Source organism: Balaenoptera acutorostrata, chromosome 6, assembly GCF_949987535.1.
Source record: "Balaenoptera acutorostrata chromosome 6, mBalAcu1.1, whole genome shotgun sequence".
Classification (NCBI taxonomy): domain Eukaryota; kingdom Metazoa; phylum Chordata; class Mammalia; order Artiodactyla; family Balaenopteridae; genus Balaenoptera; species Balaenoptera acutorostrata.
The window spans coordinates 104,966,049-104,984,925 of record NC_080069.1 but is presented as its reverse complement, the minus strand read 5'-3'; the positions used below and the strand labels follow the sequence as shown (position 1 = coordinate 104,984,925).

General features: G+C 47.4%; 1 protein-coding gene across 4 annotated transcripts in view; it reads right to left on the bottom strand.

Moving 5' to 3' along the window:
- The window catches only part of RGS3 (regulator of G protein signaling 3), a 131,724-nt gene extending 112,847 nt beyond the window's left edge, over window positions 1–18,877 (bottom strand). For 2 of the 4 annotated variants that reach the window (XM_028165389.2, XM_028165388.2), the window contains exons 1-2: window positions 18,738–18,877; window positions 2,021–2,071 (exon numbers count right to left, since the gene is read on the bottom strand). In XM_028165389.2, the coding sequence (XP_028021190.2) occupies window positions 2,021–2,071; window positions 18,738–18,840 (154 nt within the window). In that variant the 5' untranslated portion in view covers window positions 18,841–18,877. Of the gene's footprint in view, window positions 1–2,020; window positions 2,072–17,073; window positions 17,246–18,737 lie in introns of those variants that run through there. The other 2 variants (XM_007178163.2, XM_057548397.1) reach the window with 2 other exon arrangements.

Below are 18,877 nucleotides of genomic sequence, written 5' to 3'. Positions count from 1 at the left end.
GGTGCAGGTCTGGCCACGAAAGCAAGTGTGGCTTGTTTGCCTGAGGTCTGTAGAAAGCAGACAGTGGACCTGACAGAAGCTGAGCCTCTTTTCTATTTTCTTTTCTGTTCGGTTTTAATTGAGCCCTAGGGCTTGGCTCAGACGGAGCCCCTGTAGTCTGAGGCGTGAGGCCTGGGAAGCCAAAGGAGAGAGGGGAACAGGCTGGAAGTGATGAAGGGCCTAAGACTGGGGTGAAGCCAAAGCAAACTGTGCAGGACAAATGGACCGGGGGAGGCCAAGATGCACTTGGCAAAAACTGTTTGCACAGCTGGAGTCAGGCTCTGGCAGGCAAAGAACCCCCCTCTGCTGGTCCTTGGGAAGTTCACCTTGGGCCCCCCAAGGCCAAGACTGGAGGACCCCAGGCGCCTGCTGGTCTCCTCTGCCTGGTATCCTAGCAACTGTTCCTGCGTGAGACCTTCCTGTGGGTGTGGCTCTTGAGGGCGGGATCCAGGCCTGATGAACCCCTTGGTCTACCTGTCCCCCCGGTGGAGTTGAGGCAGACATGGTCCCCACCCTCGCTACACTCCCCGTCTACTGAAGGAGACAGATCCTGGACACACCAGGGTGACGCAGTGTAGTCAGGACTGTGATGAGGACACAGAGGAGGAAGCAACAAACTCAGCCCTGCAGGTGGGTCAGGGGGTGATTCCTGGAGGGGAAAAAATGAGGCAAAATGAGCCTTCCTTCCTGAGTCTTAATGAGATTAAGGCAGGCAAATTTCTTACAAAATCAGAGGAAGGGGGACTTATTCTTCAAAAGGAGTTCAAACAGAAGGCAGGCTCAGACGCAAGGAACAGTGGGTGCGAAGGCAGAGGCATAAGCAAGCATGATGCATTGGGGGGCGAGGAGGGCACAAAACCGGACAGAACAGGGGGCGGAGGTTGCCTTGACCAGCAAGAGCCAGGGAGGCTGGAGAGACAGGCAGGGCCTGCTGGGCCAAACAGAAGAGCCGGGCCACGACAGTTCAGTAACTATTTGTGTGCTGGATGGAAGGACAAATGGATAAACGGCAGGTAAAGTGTAAAATCCTCTGGGTGGTACATCAGACCTTCACGGCCCGCTCCCCGCTCTCCCCTGCGCCCCTTCCCGTGCTGCGCCGCAGGCACGTTAGACAGTCCTCAAGGGCATCGTGCTCTCTCTGACCCCAGGCCTTCGCACCTGCAGCTCCCCCAGCGTGCAGTGCCCGGCCCTCCTGCTCCCCTCTGCCTGGCTCAGGCTCGGTCCTCCTTCAGGATGGAGTGTGGGCATCGCCCCCTCTGCCAAGCCTTCCTGCCATCCTATCAGCACCACCCAGACAGAGGTGGGTGCTTCTCCTTGGTGTCCCCAGCCCCTAGCACAGGGCCAATGCTCAATCACTATTTTTGGAATTGATGGTTTCCTATCTTATTTAACAGACACTAATATAGGGTTTACCACATGCTGGGCGCTGTCTTAAGCGCTTCACTAATATTGACTCCTTTAATCCTTGTCACATCCCATAAGATAGGTACTTTTATTGCCATCCAGCAGACGAGAAACTAAGCTTGCTTAAGGTCACTTGGCAAGAAAGTATCAGAGCCGGGATTCAGACACGAGCAGTCTGGTTCCAAAGGTGGTGACCTTAGCCGTGACACTGCCATCAGTGAACGAATGAATGGATGAGAAAAAGAGAAAGAGAGAAGAAAGGAAGGAAGAAAGACGAGAGGAAGGACAGGGAAGCTCTTCTGTGGCCCTGCTCCACCGGGGCCAAGCAGGATGCTGAGGTGCCCGGGGACAGTTCCAGCCTGCCGTGGACTCCACCTGCATCGGAGCAGGACCAGGGAGATGTCTCTAGGAGTCCCAAGGGAATACTCGCTTTTTTTCAACAGACACATGGCACGACACTATACAAAGATGAAAAAGTAGCCTTGGCCATGGTAATACTTCCACCCGGCCCTGGCTCCATGCGGGAGGCCAAGTAGCCCAAATTTCCCCGGTGAGCCCAGCACACAGCCATACTCACTGTGGAGCAGCAGAACCCGGTCCTGGGCATCGATGGACAGCTTCAGCTGACCTGAGGAAACAACAAGAGAGACAGCTTCACCTCGTTTCCTTGCCAGGTGAAAAATGGAGTGACGTCGACGGGAATGTGCTTCTGTTCATGTGAAGCGATTCAAAGATTCATACAGTCTCTGGGTTGGAAGGGAGCTCAGAAGCCACCTAGTTAAGCCTCCTCACCACGTCAATACCTCCAGCGGTATTGATTTCCATCCTTCCTCCCCCAGGTGATGGGGAGCTCACTACTTTACAAGGCAGCCCAGGTCAATGCTGGGGAGCTCTCACTGTTGGACAGTCGGAAAAGTTGTTGCATCCACACCTCAGTGAGGCTAGATTGGAGAGTTAAGGATCCTGGGTCTCAGTCAGAAGTCCATGCTGGGGGGTTGGCCAAAGCTTTCCAGCTGTGACAGACAGCTAGCTATGTTCTGGGAAGGCAATAACAATACAAGGACATATGATGAATGAGTTTAGGGAAAAGCAAAAGGAAAGAGATCAGCTGTGGGCAGAGAGATCCTTCAAAGTCAATGCTACTGCCCCCAGTCATTCCACAGAATCCTGACCTCCCTAAAGAAAAGCTAAGGAGGCTTTCTCTGACCTTGGCTTAGAGCCTTGCTACTCAAAGTGAGGTCCAAGAACCAGCAGCACAAGAAGCACGTGGAAGATAGTTAAAAATTCAGCATCCCAAGCCGTGGCCCAGGTCTCCTGAATTCAGGGCTACAGTTTAACAATATCCCCAGGAAGGAGAGCCAGACGCCGCCTCACGTCTCATGTTGGCCAAGCGGGCCTCGCAGGCCCAACAGGTTCGCGCTGCTCCGCCTCACAGCCCCAGGGACCCCACTCGCTGGGGGATGGCCTTCTCCCCCAAAACGAGAGTGAAAACCAACTCTAGTCACCTGAAGCAAGAGAAGGCTTTGACTTCCATCGTGATGAGAGGTACAGGTGAATGTAGGAGCTTCAAGGACGCCCTAAGGAATGCTGCTTTAAAGGGCATCCAAGATAAAACGACTGACTCAGAGAAGCATGCCATATATTGGAGTTATGAAATGTCACTTCAAGGATCAAGAATGTGAGCTGTAAGTGAATGTGATTTTTCAAGCTATAGTGATGTTTTCTGAGGGGCTGTGATATTTTAAAATAAAATTGTAGTTTAATCCAAAAAAACAAACAAAAAAACCCCAATATCCCCAGGAAGTTGCATGCACATTAAAGGTTGAGGAGCCCTAGACCAGAGCACACTGAAGAGTCTCTGAACATGTTTCTAAGCTTGGAGATGGCCCTCTTAAGCAAGACACAAAAAAGCAGAGGCCACAGGGAAAAGATAGATAAATCTGACTCCATAAGACTTTTAAAATGTCTGTTACAATTAAACATATCATAAACAAAGTTATGAGACAACACAATAGAAAAACAAGCAAAGGACATTGAATTGGAAATTCAGCAATGACAAAATGGCCCATAAACATGCAAACAGATGCTCAACTTCATGAAGATCTGAGACATGCAAATTAACAATAAAATGCCACCTTCCCCCAATCTGATCGGCAGATAATCTAAAAGACGATAATGTCAAATGTTGGTAAAGATGCAGGAAAACAGATACCCTCATACCCCGTTGGAGGAAGTGTAAATGGAGGGTAATTTCTGACAATATCTATTAAATATAAATGTCCTTATCATTCAACCTAGCAATTATACTTCCAGGTAACTATCATAGACAAAAACTCAAGTGTGCACAAAGGCTGGCACCACAGCATTGTAAAAAATTGGAAACACCTGAAAAATCCATCCATATGAAAATGGTTAAATGAACGAACTATAGCTGTGTTGTGGGATAGTATGGCCTGATATAAAGAATGGGGGAGCAGTATAAGTCCTGGAATAGGAACATTATTGAGACATGTTTTTAAGCGGAACAAGCAAATTGCAGAACAATACACATGGTATATATTTCTGTGTGTGTGCTGTGCTGTGTGTGTGTGTGTGTGTGTGTTTTCTGAAAGGATGTCAAATTAAAAACAGTGATCACCTCTAGGGAAGAGACTGTGAATTGGAGGGAGGGAAGTCAAGAGGAATCTCAATCTATCACTATTGTAGTTGTTATAACAGTACAGATATATCCATGACCTATAGCACTTTTATAATTAAAAATAAACTAAAGAGGAAACACACAGACATAGAGAACAGACTTCTGGTTGCCAAGGGGGAGCAGGGGTAGGGGAGGGAAGGAATGGGAGTTTGGGATTAGCAGAGGCAAACGATTATATATAGGATGGATAAACAACAAGGTTCTACTGTATAGCACAGGGAACTATATTCAACATCCTGTGACAAACCATAATGCAAAAATACGAAAAAAAAAAATATATATATATAACTGAGTCACTTTGCTATACAGGAGAAATTAACACAACATTGTAAATCAACTATATTTCAATAAAACTTTAAAAAAAACTAAAGAGGAAACAAATAAAGAAGGAAAGGGGGGTACTTCCCTGGTGGCACAGTGGTTAAGAATCCGCCTGCCGATGCAGGGGACACGGGTGGGACCCCTGGTCCGGGAAGATCCCACATGCCATGGAGCAACTAAGCCCATGTGCCACAACTACTGAGACCGCGCTCTAGAGCCCACGAGCCACAACTACTGAGCCCACGTGCCACAACTACTGAAGCCCGCGCACCTAGAGCCGGTGCTCCGCAACAAGAGAAGCCACTGCAATGAGAAGCCCACGTACTGCAGTGAAGAGAAGTCCCCACTCACCGCAACCAGAGAAAGCCCGCGTGCAGCAACGAAGACCCAACACAGCCAAAAAATAAATAAATAAATTTATAAAAAAACGCAAAAAACAGAACATCAGGTCATCCTCACAGACACTCAGTGGCTCTCCAGAATGGATAGAGGAGAGATAGGACCACACTCCTCCTCCTCAATGACACGTGGAAAAATCTTCTCTCCATCCAATAGACTCCTCCTAGAACCTCAAGAAACCACTGAACTGGATCTACCCAGTGGACAGAGGGGAAGGGCAGGGCTTCCCAGCCTGCAGCAAACCAGCACATCATCCAGAAAGCCCTGCATCTGCTCCATCCATGACAACGCTGTCTAGAAGTTATCTGCCTCTGCTTGATCACCTCCAGTGATGGGGAGCTTGCTTCCCGCAATGAGAGCCCTGTGCCTTTTGAGATAGATCTGATTGTTCCGTGCTGCATCTTTATTGAGCCAAAAGTGGTCTCTCAGTACCTTTCATTGACTGGACCTCACTGTGCAGTCTCTAATTCCATTCTCCTTTACACCAAAGTCTGAAGTCCCTCCAACATTCCTCATGGCACAGTTAGACATCCCTCATCATCCCAACTGTTCATCTCTGGACATGCCCCGTGAAACTGGACTGGTGGTTGGGGCTCACGCTTAGTTGCTGGCTGGCAGAAGGGCAGGCATAGCACAGAAAGGAGGGAAACTCCACGTCTCATAGCTCTACAGCAGTCCACCAACCACTATGATCTTGCCCCTCATACTTTGGGGTGTTTAAGCTACAGTCCCAAGCAATTCAGGCTCCAGCAAACCCTGGTCCAGCTCTTCACCCATCAGAAATCCCTGCCGCTCTCCTGCCCAGGACACTGATCTCAGAAGCCCAGGAGGTCTGCTCCAGCCCCAGACCCAACTACCCTCCTCTCTCAGAGCCGCAGTGTCCTTGGCCGTGAGGTGGAGCTAATAATAGGGGTTATCGCACTTTCTGAGCTGTGTGGGGATCAGATAATGCTGGAGGGCGAGGAGGTCCTTGGATGAAAGGTGCCAGGAGAATCCATGGTATTATTAGTTCAAGGTCTGAGCAATTACCACTTTGGGGCTCCCTAGAGCTGAGAAACCTCCTACAAAAACCGGGCCCGGATCCAGCGTGGGGTGGGAGAAGGAGGCTGGAAACAGATGAACAGGGCCAGCAGCCATGGACTGGATCTCATCAACCCAAAGGCATCTACAGTTAACACATTTTTTCTGAAACTGTTACCAGTGCAAAGTTGACTCGGGCCCCAAACACATCTGGCTTTCCACAGCCATGGGAACCACTGTGCTGCCCAACACCTATCACCTTCCAACGGCCCTTTCCCAGAAATCAGAACCGAGAAATCTCCCGACACAAATGGTCACTAATTCCATTTGGCAAACATCTGCCGGGCACCTGCACAAAGGCCTGAGGGAGGAAGGGCAGATCTGAACAGTGCCTACCCTCAGGGAACTCAGAGCCCAGTGGCTAGGACAGGGGTGTGAGCAAGGTCAAGGATGGAGCTGGAGCAGAGGACGGGCCTGGGGTGAAGACTGACTCAGAAATCAGATGAGTCTGCACAGCTCCATGCAGCTCCTCTTCCAGGCCCTGCCTACACCCTGTAACAGCAGAGAAACCAAACCCAGCAGGCCAAGCTCCAAGTCCCCAGGGCAGTACACACCCTACTCCAGCCCATTGTCAGGCTCACAGATGAGGGATGGCAAGATGAAGAATGGGAACGCTTCCCTCAGCCATGACTGTCCCCTCTGTCCTCTCCCTTAGTCCATTCCATCGAATGTCTAAGACTCCTGAAATCACCTTGCCCAACCTCCTCATTTGGTAGCCAGAACAGTCCTGCCCAGAGATGAAAGGTGACTTGCCCTGGACCCGGAGGGACCAGGGTAGACTGAGCCAGAACTAGAGACCAGAACTCTGCCCAAACCTTTCCTGTGCACTGAACTGGTTTTCCAGAACACTCACAGCCATCTAACTATGCACCATGGCATCTGCCAATGCAACCCTGGGGTCCAGGAGCAGAGAGAGCCATCAGACACAGGACAAGGTTTGTCCTTTGCTTGAGAAGCCAAGAGGAAGCCCAAGAGAGGGCGGGCTCCAAGAAATGTCTTCAAGTCTAGAGAAATGAACCACCAGGAGGAGGGGAAGTCAGGTTGAATCCCTGGGGGCTTCAGCTGGTCTAGGTACCAGCTAATCAAGCCCCCCAAATCTCTGGTCTTGTCCATATCCCTACTTTCTCCCTAGGCTCAGGGTGCGGCCTGAGAATATGCAGGAAGTTCAGGCTAGAGGGCCTGAAGTCATCCTCACCGGGTGTTCGGGAGCCCTGGAGAGGGCACATGCCCAGTTCCCATGGGGCTACAGTTGGGCACTGACTCTGTCTGCAAAGGGTGGTGGTGACAGGTGCCCAGAGAGGCTGCAGGAGGTCACCAGGGAGCGGGGGCCCAGAGGTAAAGGGAGAACAGATGGGCCCCATATGGCAGGAAAAATACCGGATGAGAGTGAGCTTCAGAAAGCGCAGAGAAAGCAATGAACCCATGTTCTGCTGGGTACAGGACTTGGGGGTTTCAGACTCACTGGACACTACGGGAAAAAAGCTATAGAAGCCAGCTAAAGAAATTTAATCCGGCAGACCTTCCTAAATAGAGGGCCACAGGAAGATGAGCTCCGACTCTCAGGACACAGTCAGGAAGAGACCTACTTAGAAAATGAAGCAAGAAGATGGGGGCTGCACACCACTGCTGGACACAGGGATCAGCAGGAATGTGTCCTAGAAGGAGCTCACACCACCCAGAGGTGTGCGGAGACTACATTTATGAGGGACTTGCCTGGCTAGCAAGGAGCACCAGTCATCCCCAAACTCAATTCACCCCAAAAGCAATTCCCCATTTAAGAGCTGTCATGTGTTGAAAGCCACAGGAAGGTGGATGATAACAGGACAAACATACAAAGGAGGCTGGGTCTACGTGGAGCCTGGCCAGCCGCTAACACTCAGAGAGGGTTACGCCCTGTTCATGCATTTCACTCTCTGCCTCTAAGGGAGAAACGGTAGCGGTGCTGGGGAACACAGCTCTTAGGATGTAGCCCTGTAGAATTTCAAGTGTTTTGTTTTGAGGAGGGAGAACCTTGAGTTCCATTTGGAGAAGCGGCCCTGGCTTTTGATGGTACATGCTGGCAGAACAAAAGTGAGGAGGGGGCTGCCGTGGTGGAATAAAAATCATGATGGGTCAATTCAACCCTGTTCATTTGACTCTCTGCTTCCTGTGAAACCGCATATCCATGTGGCTTCCCAAGCTGTTTTTCCTTCCAGAAGTAGATTGCACTGCCAGCATAAGTCTGCTAACATCTTGACTGCAACCTACGTGAGAGACCCTCAGCAAAAACACCCAGCTAAGCCAACCCCAAACTCCTGACTCACAGAAACAGTGAGATAAAAAATGTTTGGTTTTTTAAGCCAATACGTAGTGGGATCACCTGTTATGAAGCAGTAGATAACTAATACATACCCATGTTGCGTCCACAATTGGGTGACATAAATCTGATCTCAATTCTGAAGCAATTTTTCAATTTTAAAAATTGTTAAGAAAATACAGTTCTAAGATAAATCAGTATAGTATGACTAAGGATAAAGAAGACTTCCAGTTTTTGAGGTCCGTCATTTTCTTAATAAAGAATTTTGATAGATTTAAACCATACTCACTATCACCAAACTGCAGAATCTGGAAATGTCCCACATTAACCCAAGGACAGCCCAGCACATTCAAGAAAATGCTTTACCTGCAGAGCAAATGGTTTTCTTTTATACACATTTGTGTACAGTACTATAATATATAGAAAATTCACATTATCCTGCCTTTTCCAATTCTCCTTTAAGTTTTATTATAATAATTTAATCACATCTATAAAGTCATATAAGTTTAATTCCAGAATTGTCAGTTTTATCACATTTTATAAATTACTCAGCATCCTTATCCATTTCATATTACAGGCTTCTCCAAAGTTAAGTATGTTATTATATAATGATTAGCACCTGTTATGTGCTTGCTAATAGCTTTGAGCCATACAATGGAGTCAATCATTTATTTTCATTATGCCTTTTAAATATTTATTTATTTATTTATTTATTTATTTATTTATTTATTTATTTATTTTGGCTGCACCAGGTCTTAGTTGCGGCACACAGGATCTTCACTGCAGCATGTGGGATCTTTAGTTGCAGCATGCGGACTTCCTAGTTGCAGCATGTGGGCTTCTTAGTTGTGGCATGCGAACTCTTAGTTGCGGCATGCATGTGGGATCTAGTTCCCGACCAGGGATCAAAGCCAGGTCTCCTGCATTGGGAGCATGGAGTCTTACTCACTGACCACCAGGGAAGTCCCCTATTTTCATTATGTTTTACATTTTCATTATTTTTTTTCACTATCAAATGAAGTTTTCCAACAGAACAAGTCTAATATGAAAAACACAAGAGAGGAAGCATGGATCGCTAAGCAAAACATTTTGGAATCATTAAGACCTAGTTTGGGTCCTGGTTCCACCACTGATGATCCTTAATCACTACATCCTCAGTTTTCTCATCTGTACAATGGAAAGAATAATAATAATACAGCTCTAATAGAGCTTTTGTAAAAGTGGGAACTAATATATGTGAAGCACCTGGCAAATAGAAGGCATTCCCACTGAAATGACAATAGGAAGGGAGGAAAGAAGAAAAAGAAAAAAAACAAGTCAGAAAAATTAGAAAACATATGTAGGGGACTTCTACATGTAGGGGATGACACACTCACTGAGGAAATCTAGAAAAGCTAGACAAAATATTTAAAAGCAGCTTCTTGGAGATGTAACAAGATAGAGAGGAACTACGAAGCAGGATCTGGGGGGATGGAGGTCAATGGAATTAAGTTTACTGTTTTTCTGGGCTAATTTTCTCCTGGGGTATTTACAAATTCCAGAGGTAACAAAGTCTGATAGTCTGAGCAGAGTTTCTGCTTGCCTCTTGGGGCTGGAGGAACAGGAGTTGGAGACCAGGGCCTGCCAAGAAGTGGGGTCCTTCTGCACCCCTACATTTTGGGTTGGAGCCCCAAAGGGTTGCTCCTTAGGAACAGAGTAAACCATGGTCAGACACAGTTCCTCAAGGGACTGCAGCTCACCTCAATCTGAGTCCCTAACATTGAATTAAGATTATTCCAGATGCTAGTGACCTCCAGCACCTGACAGAAACAAATAAAGGTCTTTTTAAAGAAGATATCATCCCAGGTCTGCATTAAGAAGAAAAAAATAACAAGTCTGTGCCTGCCGTTTGTAACAGACACAGCACACTTAAAATGTAAAGAAACAGAAAGATTGAAAGAAATAGGATGGAAAAAGATATGCCAAGCAATTATTAACCAAAAGAAGGCTGGGTATGTATGTCAATCTCAGGAAAAGTGGACTTTGTCTCCACTAGAAATGAAGAGAAGCCTTCATAACAATAAAAGAAGACCAGAATAATAAGAGTTTCAACTCATCAGAAAGATAATGATTCTAAATTTGTATGTTCTTAATATTGCTTCAAAATATATAAAGGAAAAAAATGACAGAACTATAATGAGCAATAGATAAATGTATAATCATAGTAGGAATTTTAACACACTTCTCTCAGTAACTGATGGGGGCAGAGGGGAGAGGAAATCAGCAAGGATATAGAATATATGAACAGCATAAGTAGTAAACTTGACCTAAACCTGACATATGCAAAGAACACTACACCCACCTACTTCAGATCTTTTCAAGTACACACAGAACATTTATAAAAGCTGAGCCATCAAAGGACTGAATGGATGCAGAGTACATTCTCTGCATAAAGGTAAAATAAGGAACAAAAAAACTACTAAAATCCCCAGTATTTGGAAATTAAGAAATATAATTCCAAATAACCCATGGATTCAAAAAGAAATTACTTGAAAATTAGAAAACATTTTGAACTGAATGATAAAGAAAAACACTATTTACATATCAAACATGAGGTTTCTGGATATTGGCAATCCAGAAGCCAATCCCCAGTGAAAGTTACACAGTATGTGCTTCACAATAATTCACTGAACACATCATTTGGAGGGACACTTTTCTGTATGTGTGTTATATTTCATAATAAATAGTGTTTTTAAAAAGTACATAGAGAGCAGAACTGGAAAAGAAAACAAAGGGTTGTCAACAGGCCAGACTCTGAGAATTTCTGAAAGCTCCCAAGCAAATGGACTCCAAATGACAGGAAAGCCAATAAATGCTGAGGCCCCTGACCAGCAAATGACAAGCTCTTGAGAAATGGTTGGATGGGTTTCCCCATCGGTCTGGGCTCAGAGCAGCCGGGCGAGCCAGGGGCAGCTGGCAGGGACATGTCGCAGGCCTCAAGTTCAGGGCCTGACTTCACACTGCCCAACACATCATCCTGCCTGGCATCTGTTCCCAAGCTTCATTCTCACTACAGAAAATGGACTTTTTATCTCTGTGGCTTCTAATGAGAGGCAGAGAAAGGAGAGGGACAGGTCCCAGCTAATATTGTACTATCACAACAAACATAGAAAAACAAAGAAAATGCCCACCAAATTAACGACATTCCTTAGTCTACTCTGCCTGCAGAACCATATCTTTCTGACTTCCTTCTAGCAAACCCAAGATTCCAGGCACTTTCTCTAGAGCTTACAGGCAGAGCTGCTACCCACAGCTTTCATCTTGCAGGTTCATTTGGGTATAACCGTTCTAAAGAGAGTTGGGTTGTGTCACTGAATGGCCACAGCTCCCTGCAGCCCTCAGAACGTGTCCAGCATGCCTATCACCTCCTGGCTCAGACACCCTGGAGAAAAGGCAAGCTTTTCTCTCCCATGACTACTCACCACATTCAGGCCCTGGACCAAATCCCAGGTAAGTTAGTTATCTGTTGCCTCAGGCAAGCTAATAAATTGGTATCCTTTCAAGAAGATATGCTTTAAATATTTATCAAACATTTTTATGAACTTGGTTTTATATTTTCTATATAAAATATTATGCCTAAATTCATATGGAAAATCAAGGAACCCAAGATAGTCAAAACAATCTTGAAAAAGAAGAACAAAATTGAAGGATTCACACTTCGAATTTCAAAACTTACTACAAAGCAACAGTTTTCAAGACAGTGTGATACTGGCATAAGAACAGACAAACAGATTAATGGAACAGAACTAAAAGTCCAGAAAGAAACGCATGTATGTATGGTCAATTAATTTTCAACATAGGTGCCAAGACCATCCAATGATGATATAATAGTATTTTCAACAAATGATGCCAGGACAACTGGATACCGTATACAAGTGAATGAAGTTGGATCCTTTCCTCACACCATATACAAAAATTAACTCAAAATGTTTTTTTAAAAATAAGCTTTTAACTCAAAGACCTAAATCTAAGAGTCAAAACTATACAACTTTTTTTTTTAATAAATTTATTTATTTTATTTATTTTTGGCTGCACTGGGTCTTTGTTGCTGCACACAGGCTTTCTCTAGTTGTGGCAAGCGGGGGCTACTCTTCGTTGCGGTGCACGGGCTTCTCATTGCGGTGGCTTCTCTTGTTGCGGAGCACAGGCTCTACGTGCGTGGGCTGCAGTAGCTGTGGCGTGCGGGCTCAGTAGTTGTGGTTCGCGGGCTCTAGAGCACAGAGTCAGTAGTTGTGGCGCACGGACTTAGTTGCTCCGCAGCATGTGGGATCTTCCCGGACCAGGGCTCGAACCCGTGTCCCCTGCATTGGCAGGCAGACTCCTAACCACTGCGCCACCAGGGAAACCCTCAAAACTATAAAACTCTAAGAAGAAAACATAGAGGTAAATTTCTGTGATAGTAGATGCTGAGATTCGACACCAAAAGCACAGCAACAAAATTAAAAATGGATTAATTGGATTCCATCAAAATGAAAAACATTTGAGCTTCAAAGAACACTATCAAGAAAGTGGATCAAAAACCCCTGGACTTCCCTGGTGGTGCAGTGGATAAGAATCCGCCTGCCAATGCAGGGGACACGGGTTTGAGCCCTGGCCCAGGAAGATCCCACATGCCGCGGAGCAACTAAGCCCATGCGCCACAACTACTGAGCCTGCGCTCTAGAGCCCGCGAGCCACAATTACTGAGCCTCAATGCCACAACTACTGAAGCCCGCGTTCCTACAGCCCGTGCTCCACAACAAAGAGAAGCCACCACAATGAGAAGCCCGCGCACCGCAACGAAGAGTAGCCCCCGCTCACCGCAGCTAGAGAAAGCTCGCACGCAGCAACGAAGACCCAACACAGCCAAAATAAATAAAATTAAATAAATTTTTTAAAAAAAGACCTTGAAGGCTGCACTCAGTTTAGACTTTATCCCAAAGCAAAGGAAAATCATTAAAGCATTAAAAAAAAAAAAACCCACAAATTGAGAGAAAATATTTGTAAATAATATCTGATAAGGGACTAGTATCTAGCATATATAAAGAACTCTTACAACTCAAAAATAAACAAATAGTCCTTAAATTGGTTATTTAAATTAATTTTAAATTTTTAAAATTTTAAATTAAATGGGCAAAGAATATGAATAAACGTTTCTCTAAAGAAGATACACAAATAGCCAATAAGCACATGAAAAGATGCTAAATAGCACTGGTCATCAGGGAAATGCAAATCAAAACCACGATGAGATACCACTTCACATGCACTAGGATGGCTAGAATCAAAAAGTCAGATAATAGCAAGTGTTGGTGAGGTTGTGGAGAAAGCAAAACCCTCATGCCTTGCTGACAGAAATGCAAAATGGTGCAACCACTCTGGAAAAGAGTTTCATAGTTACTCAAATAGTTAAACATAGAGTTACCATTTGACCTAGCAATTCTACTCCTAGGTGTATACCCAAGAGAACTGAAAACATCTGTCCACACAAAAACTTGTGTATCAGTGTTCATAGCAGAGCAATATTCATAATAGCCAAAAGACAGAAACAATCCAAATGTCTATCAATGAATTAATAAACAAAATGTGGTATATCCATACAATAGAATATTACTCAGCCATAAAAATGAATGAAATACTGATATATGCTACAACATGGGTGAACTTTGTAAACATTATGCTAAGTGAAAGAAGCCAGTCACAAAAGGTCACCTATTATAGGATTCCATTTATATGAAATGTCCAGAACAAGCAAATATATAAAGACAGAAAGTACATTAGTGATTGCTTAGAGTTAGGGGACAGAGGGGATTGGGAATTGGGGGTAATAAACTAAAGGGTATAGTGTTTCTTTTTGAAGTGATAAAAATGGTCTAAAATTGACTGTGGTAATGGTTACACAACTCTGTGAATGTACTGAAAACCATTTAATTGTATACTTTAAATGAGTGAATTGTATGTATGTGAATTATATCTCAAAAAAGCTATTTTTTAAGTTAACAAATATTCTAATAAAATTAAAATATATAATCCTGAAGGAAAAAAAACTTATGTGCACCTGTAATGGCTTCTTCAGATTATACCATTTCTCATAAATATAAAATCCCTCTGGAGTAGTTGGGTTCGAGCTCTAGTTTACTTACCCCCCTCCCTTGAAGCCAGGTCACCTCCTTAGAAGGCAACATAATGTATGGCCAACTAACGTTACTTGAAGGTGCCCCTTATTGGGGGACAAGGAGCTGTACTCATGCGCACAAACACACACACACACACACACACACAAATACATAAATCATGACATATTCCATACAGTATTCTCCCTGAAAAAAATTCTGGTCAAAACAATTTTGTTTCTTTTTAGTTCCAGAGATGCTGGAAATTTAGCTCCCTTTACCTATTTGTGCTCAGGAAACCACCAGCTAAGCAGCAGCTTCCTCTGGTTCCACCAGGGCAAAGCCCACTGCTGAAGGCCAGGGGCTACCTGCCATGCTGGGGAAAAGCCAGTGAACTGAGGAAAACTTAGCAAAGACCTTCATTTTAAGGGAGTCCAAGTTGGCTATCAAACTGAATAGTTGATAGCCAACTAACTCTGAATCCATAGCTTCCAAACCTGCCTCATCAACAAAATACTTCTGTGGCTCCTTAAAATTACAGATTCTTTGACTCCACCCCAGACCTATTAAACCAGCATCTCTGGGATCTCCAGGTGCTTCTGATAACTGGCCACGTTTGATAACCACCGGTAAAACTCTTCATTCCCAAGCAGACAAGCAAAGATCACTCAGTGTACAAAGAAATCAGCAGCCTGGAAGAGGGGTGGCATTTGTCAAGGAAACAGAGCTAATGAAGGAAGCAGGAGAGAACTCTTCCAGTGTCAGTCCACGGAGAGATGTGAGAGGAGGCTGCATACGGGGAGCGGGAGGCTCCCCACCCCACCAGGTTCCTGCCCGCCTGGTGCACACTCAGGTCACATCACTGGTTCAAGCAACAACCTTCCCTGATACCCACCCAACGCAGCCCTGAGGCCGTGGCTGGGCAGGTCATCCACTCCCTGCTGGGTTGGACCCTCCCCAACTTCCCAGATCTGGCAGGGAGATTAACTCAGTACAAGAATATGGGCTGATACAAGGAAATAGTCACATCATACCAGTAAGGAAAAGAAACAGGTTACAAAGCTGTACATACAGCAGAATCTCAATTTTGTTAAAATTAGGCACACACAAATACACACACACACACACAGAGAAATAAGTCTGGAAGGATATAAACCATGTTAACAATGGCCTTCTCTGGGGAGTCAGATTACAGGTGATTTTCGCTTTCTTCTTTTCACTAAGTTTTCAACAATGAATACATCTTACCACGATAATAAGGAGAAAAAACAGTGAAACGTCTTTTACTTTTTAATCAGGACGCGGCTAAGGTAACAAGCCCTCACAGCTCTCTGCCACTCTTTCCTGACCACCCCAGTACCACCAGCTCAGAGCATCCCGGGAACCTCCCCTGTCTGGTAGAATCCCACATCCTCGTGGGGCTAACAGGAATTGCCTCCACCAGTTGGGAGGATTAAATGAGATGATGCAGGGAAAGCACCTGGCATACGGCATGGCACGAGATAAACATGCAACAAACGGTGTTGAGTTAATTACTCGTTACCCTCTACCAACTGGACTCGTGAATTCCAGGATGCCAGACCACAGGCCATTTCTAGGGACCAGGCCACTGCTTTTCCATTACTCCCTCTGCCCCTAGAGAAGAAGGCAGGTTGTGAAGAGCCAAGCGTGCTGATAGAGGTAGTAAGCCTGAGAGTAAGAGAGCCGGAACCCCAAGGAGGGCATAACTCCTTAGGTGCTCTGTCTTTGAAATGTGGGCAAAGTCCACTTATGTTGCAATAACTGCCCCAACTTTCATGAGGAAAATTGTATAAAAGTTTTTTTTAATGTGCTGTACACGTCATCTCAGAAGGCTTGAGCTCAGGTACCAACTCTGCAGCTGGCTCACTGGGAGACCTTCCTCTCAGGATCTCAAGTCTTCAGAGAGGAGATATAACTCCCTCCCCACAAAGAGTGGCAGAACCAGTGAGGAAACAAGGGCTAGGAAGAGCTGTATCCTAGGACAGGGCTATTTATCTTTACTGTGGGGACTTGGAAGGCCAGGTTTGCCCAGACCACTGGGGCAGCTGCTGCCCAGCTGTTATTTGGGGGAACCCACTCCTGCTATCTAGGGGCTTGGAAGCAGGAGCCTACTGCCCAATTCTTTCCACCTCAAGCCCCCAGGGAAGCCCTGGGACCCTGCGGAGAGCGCAGTAGCTCCTGGAGGAGAGAATTCTCCCATCTCTGCTGCAGGTCAGGCATCCACTGGAGCCGTGGCGCTGCAGCCTCTCCAAGGTGAGCCCACAGGAAGCCAAGGCCATCGGGGCTGACCCAGCACCTGTCCTGTCCCTGAGCCAAAGGAAAGAGGACTGAGGAGGTCTGGAGATGTAGTAACAAGACCTTGACTTAACCCTGAGCTGCTTGTTAATGGGAAGCTTAGTGGTGGCAAACCCCATCCCTGAAAGATTAACTGGGGCACGACTGTTCCAGCCAAGTGAGGCACAACCAACTGCACTTGGCATCAGTGGCCAGGCAGCAGGTGGGGCCCAGCGGCTTGCGCGGCCTGAGCCTGTGCCCTGAGCCCCTCTTGCGCGACCACGGGGGACAGATGTCCCCAAACAGAAGGATGGCTGCTCCCCGCCTCACCTGCCACCACGAGGGGGTTGCCCTCTCTGGGCGCTGCGGGCAGGGTGAAGCAGCCCCTGGCGGCAGCCGCCGCGGGCACTTACCAAAAGTGGTGAGGTAGAAGGACAAGCCCGGGTGGGCGCGCCGGCTCCCGAGGGAGACGCGGTGCAGGGAACGCTCCATGGCAATGGCCCCGCTCCGGCCGGGCCGGGGCGCCTGTAACTCGAGGCGTCTGTGTTGCTCCCAGTAACCGAGGCAGCAGGTTCACCGCCCCCGCGCCAGTGTCTCGGCGGCGGGCGCCTGAGGCCGGCTGCAGCGCGCGTTTGAACCGGCGGGCGCGCCAGGCCCTGATTGGCCCGCGCCGGTTTGAATGGGGAGATTTCCACCGGACCGCGCCGCCACCGGCCGAGGGCAGGAGGCGCCCGCGGCCCATCTGCTGCCGGGACGGTGGTCCTCCCTGTGGAGCCGGCAGGATGGGCGGCCCCACCAAGGCTCGGGGCTCGGGGGCCGCTCTGGGCTGCAGGTGCCAGCCCCATACCAGGCCCGCGGCTCCCGGCGCGCCCACTCGGCGGGCTTGGCCTGCTCGCCCAGCTGCCCCAGGCCAGCAATTAGCCAGGTTTGCAACATGCTTTGAAGCTCAGACCTGTACTCACAAGACCCAAGCAAGGGCAGGGGAGCACCCTCCTGGCCCAAGGCGATGGGGTTTGGAAAAACGTTCTCCACCCTTGGACCTCCACCCCCCACCAGCTGCAGGGCCCTTCCCTGACCCTGGCCCCTCCATCTCTCTCTTGAGCCTTCTCTTGGATGACAGCAGCCCGGCACAGGTCCAGACCAGAGCAGGTTCCTCCAGCCAGCCTCATGGCCCGCCATGGGCAGACTGGGGCCATGAGACAGGAGCACAGGCCCCCAGCATCATCTGAGGGGACAGAAATGCACAGTATAGTATGTGGAGGGGGCCGGCACTTTCAATCTCCAGAGCTTGTTGCGAGGAAGCAGAGCTGGAAGGAAGGTCAGCCCCTGCGCTGCTTTGTCGGCAAACATTCACGGGATGCCTCCTGGGAGCAGTTTCAAAGACATCTGCTCTGCAGCTCTCTGTTGCTGCCGTGGGGAAAGCTGCTGGTCTTATGTAAATCTAAAAATGGGAAGTGTCGGCAGTTGCCAAATGGATATCCGTGGCTCAGTGATCCACTCGACAAGGTTGGGGGATGCAAGAAAGAAAGTGGGGAGAAAAGTTATATGTATGGAGTACCAGGTGCCAGTGGCTGAGCTGGGCAATTTACACACATCTTCTCATTTAATCTTCACAGTAACCCTAGGAAGTATTAGCCCCAATTTACCAGGGATAAACCTGGTAAATCTCACACAGAGAGGGCAGGTGACTTTTCCAAGGTGGGCAGGGCTGAAATTTGAACCCAGGCCTGGTCTGCCCCAAAGGCCATCCTCCTTCTGTTCTTCCTTGGCCTCCACTCCTGCCCCATGGCCAATGGCAGGTGGAGGGAGCAGACCTGCCTTCTTGAGGCAGGTAAGGAAACTAGATGCCACAGGGCCAGCTGGCCACCAGAGGGGAGCAGAAACTGGAAAAGGAGCCCAGAAATCAACAAACTAGTGGTCAAGTGCAAATGAGTCACATAAAGGCCAGTGGGTTGTTCAAATCCTGGCGCATTGTGAAGACCTGCTCTGCTCTTCCCCCACCCCAACTCCTTGAGCACTGCCCTTAGCAGGGGCAAGCCTGCTCCCTTGGCCCCAGCCCAGTGACAGACAGACTTACCTGCACCCTGGACTTGAGCAGGCCTGATCCTTATCCTGGCTGGGGAAGTCTGAATCCAGGCATCCTTTCTGGGCAGGGAAGTATCCTGGCTCTGCCACTCCATCCAGCCAAGGAAAACAGGCAACCTCAGGCTCAAGCCA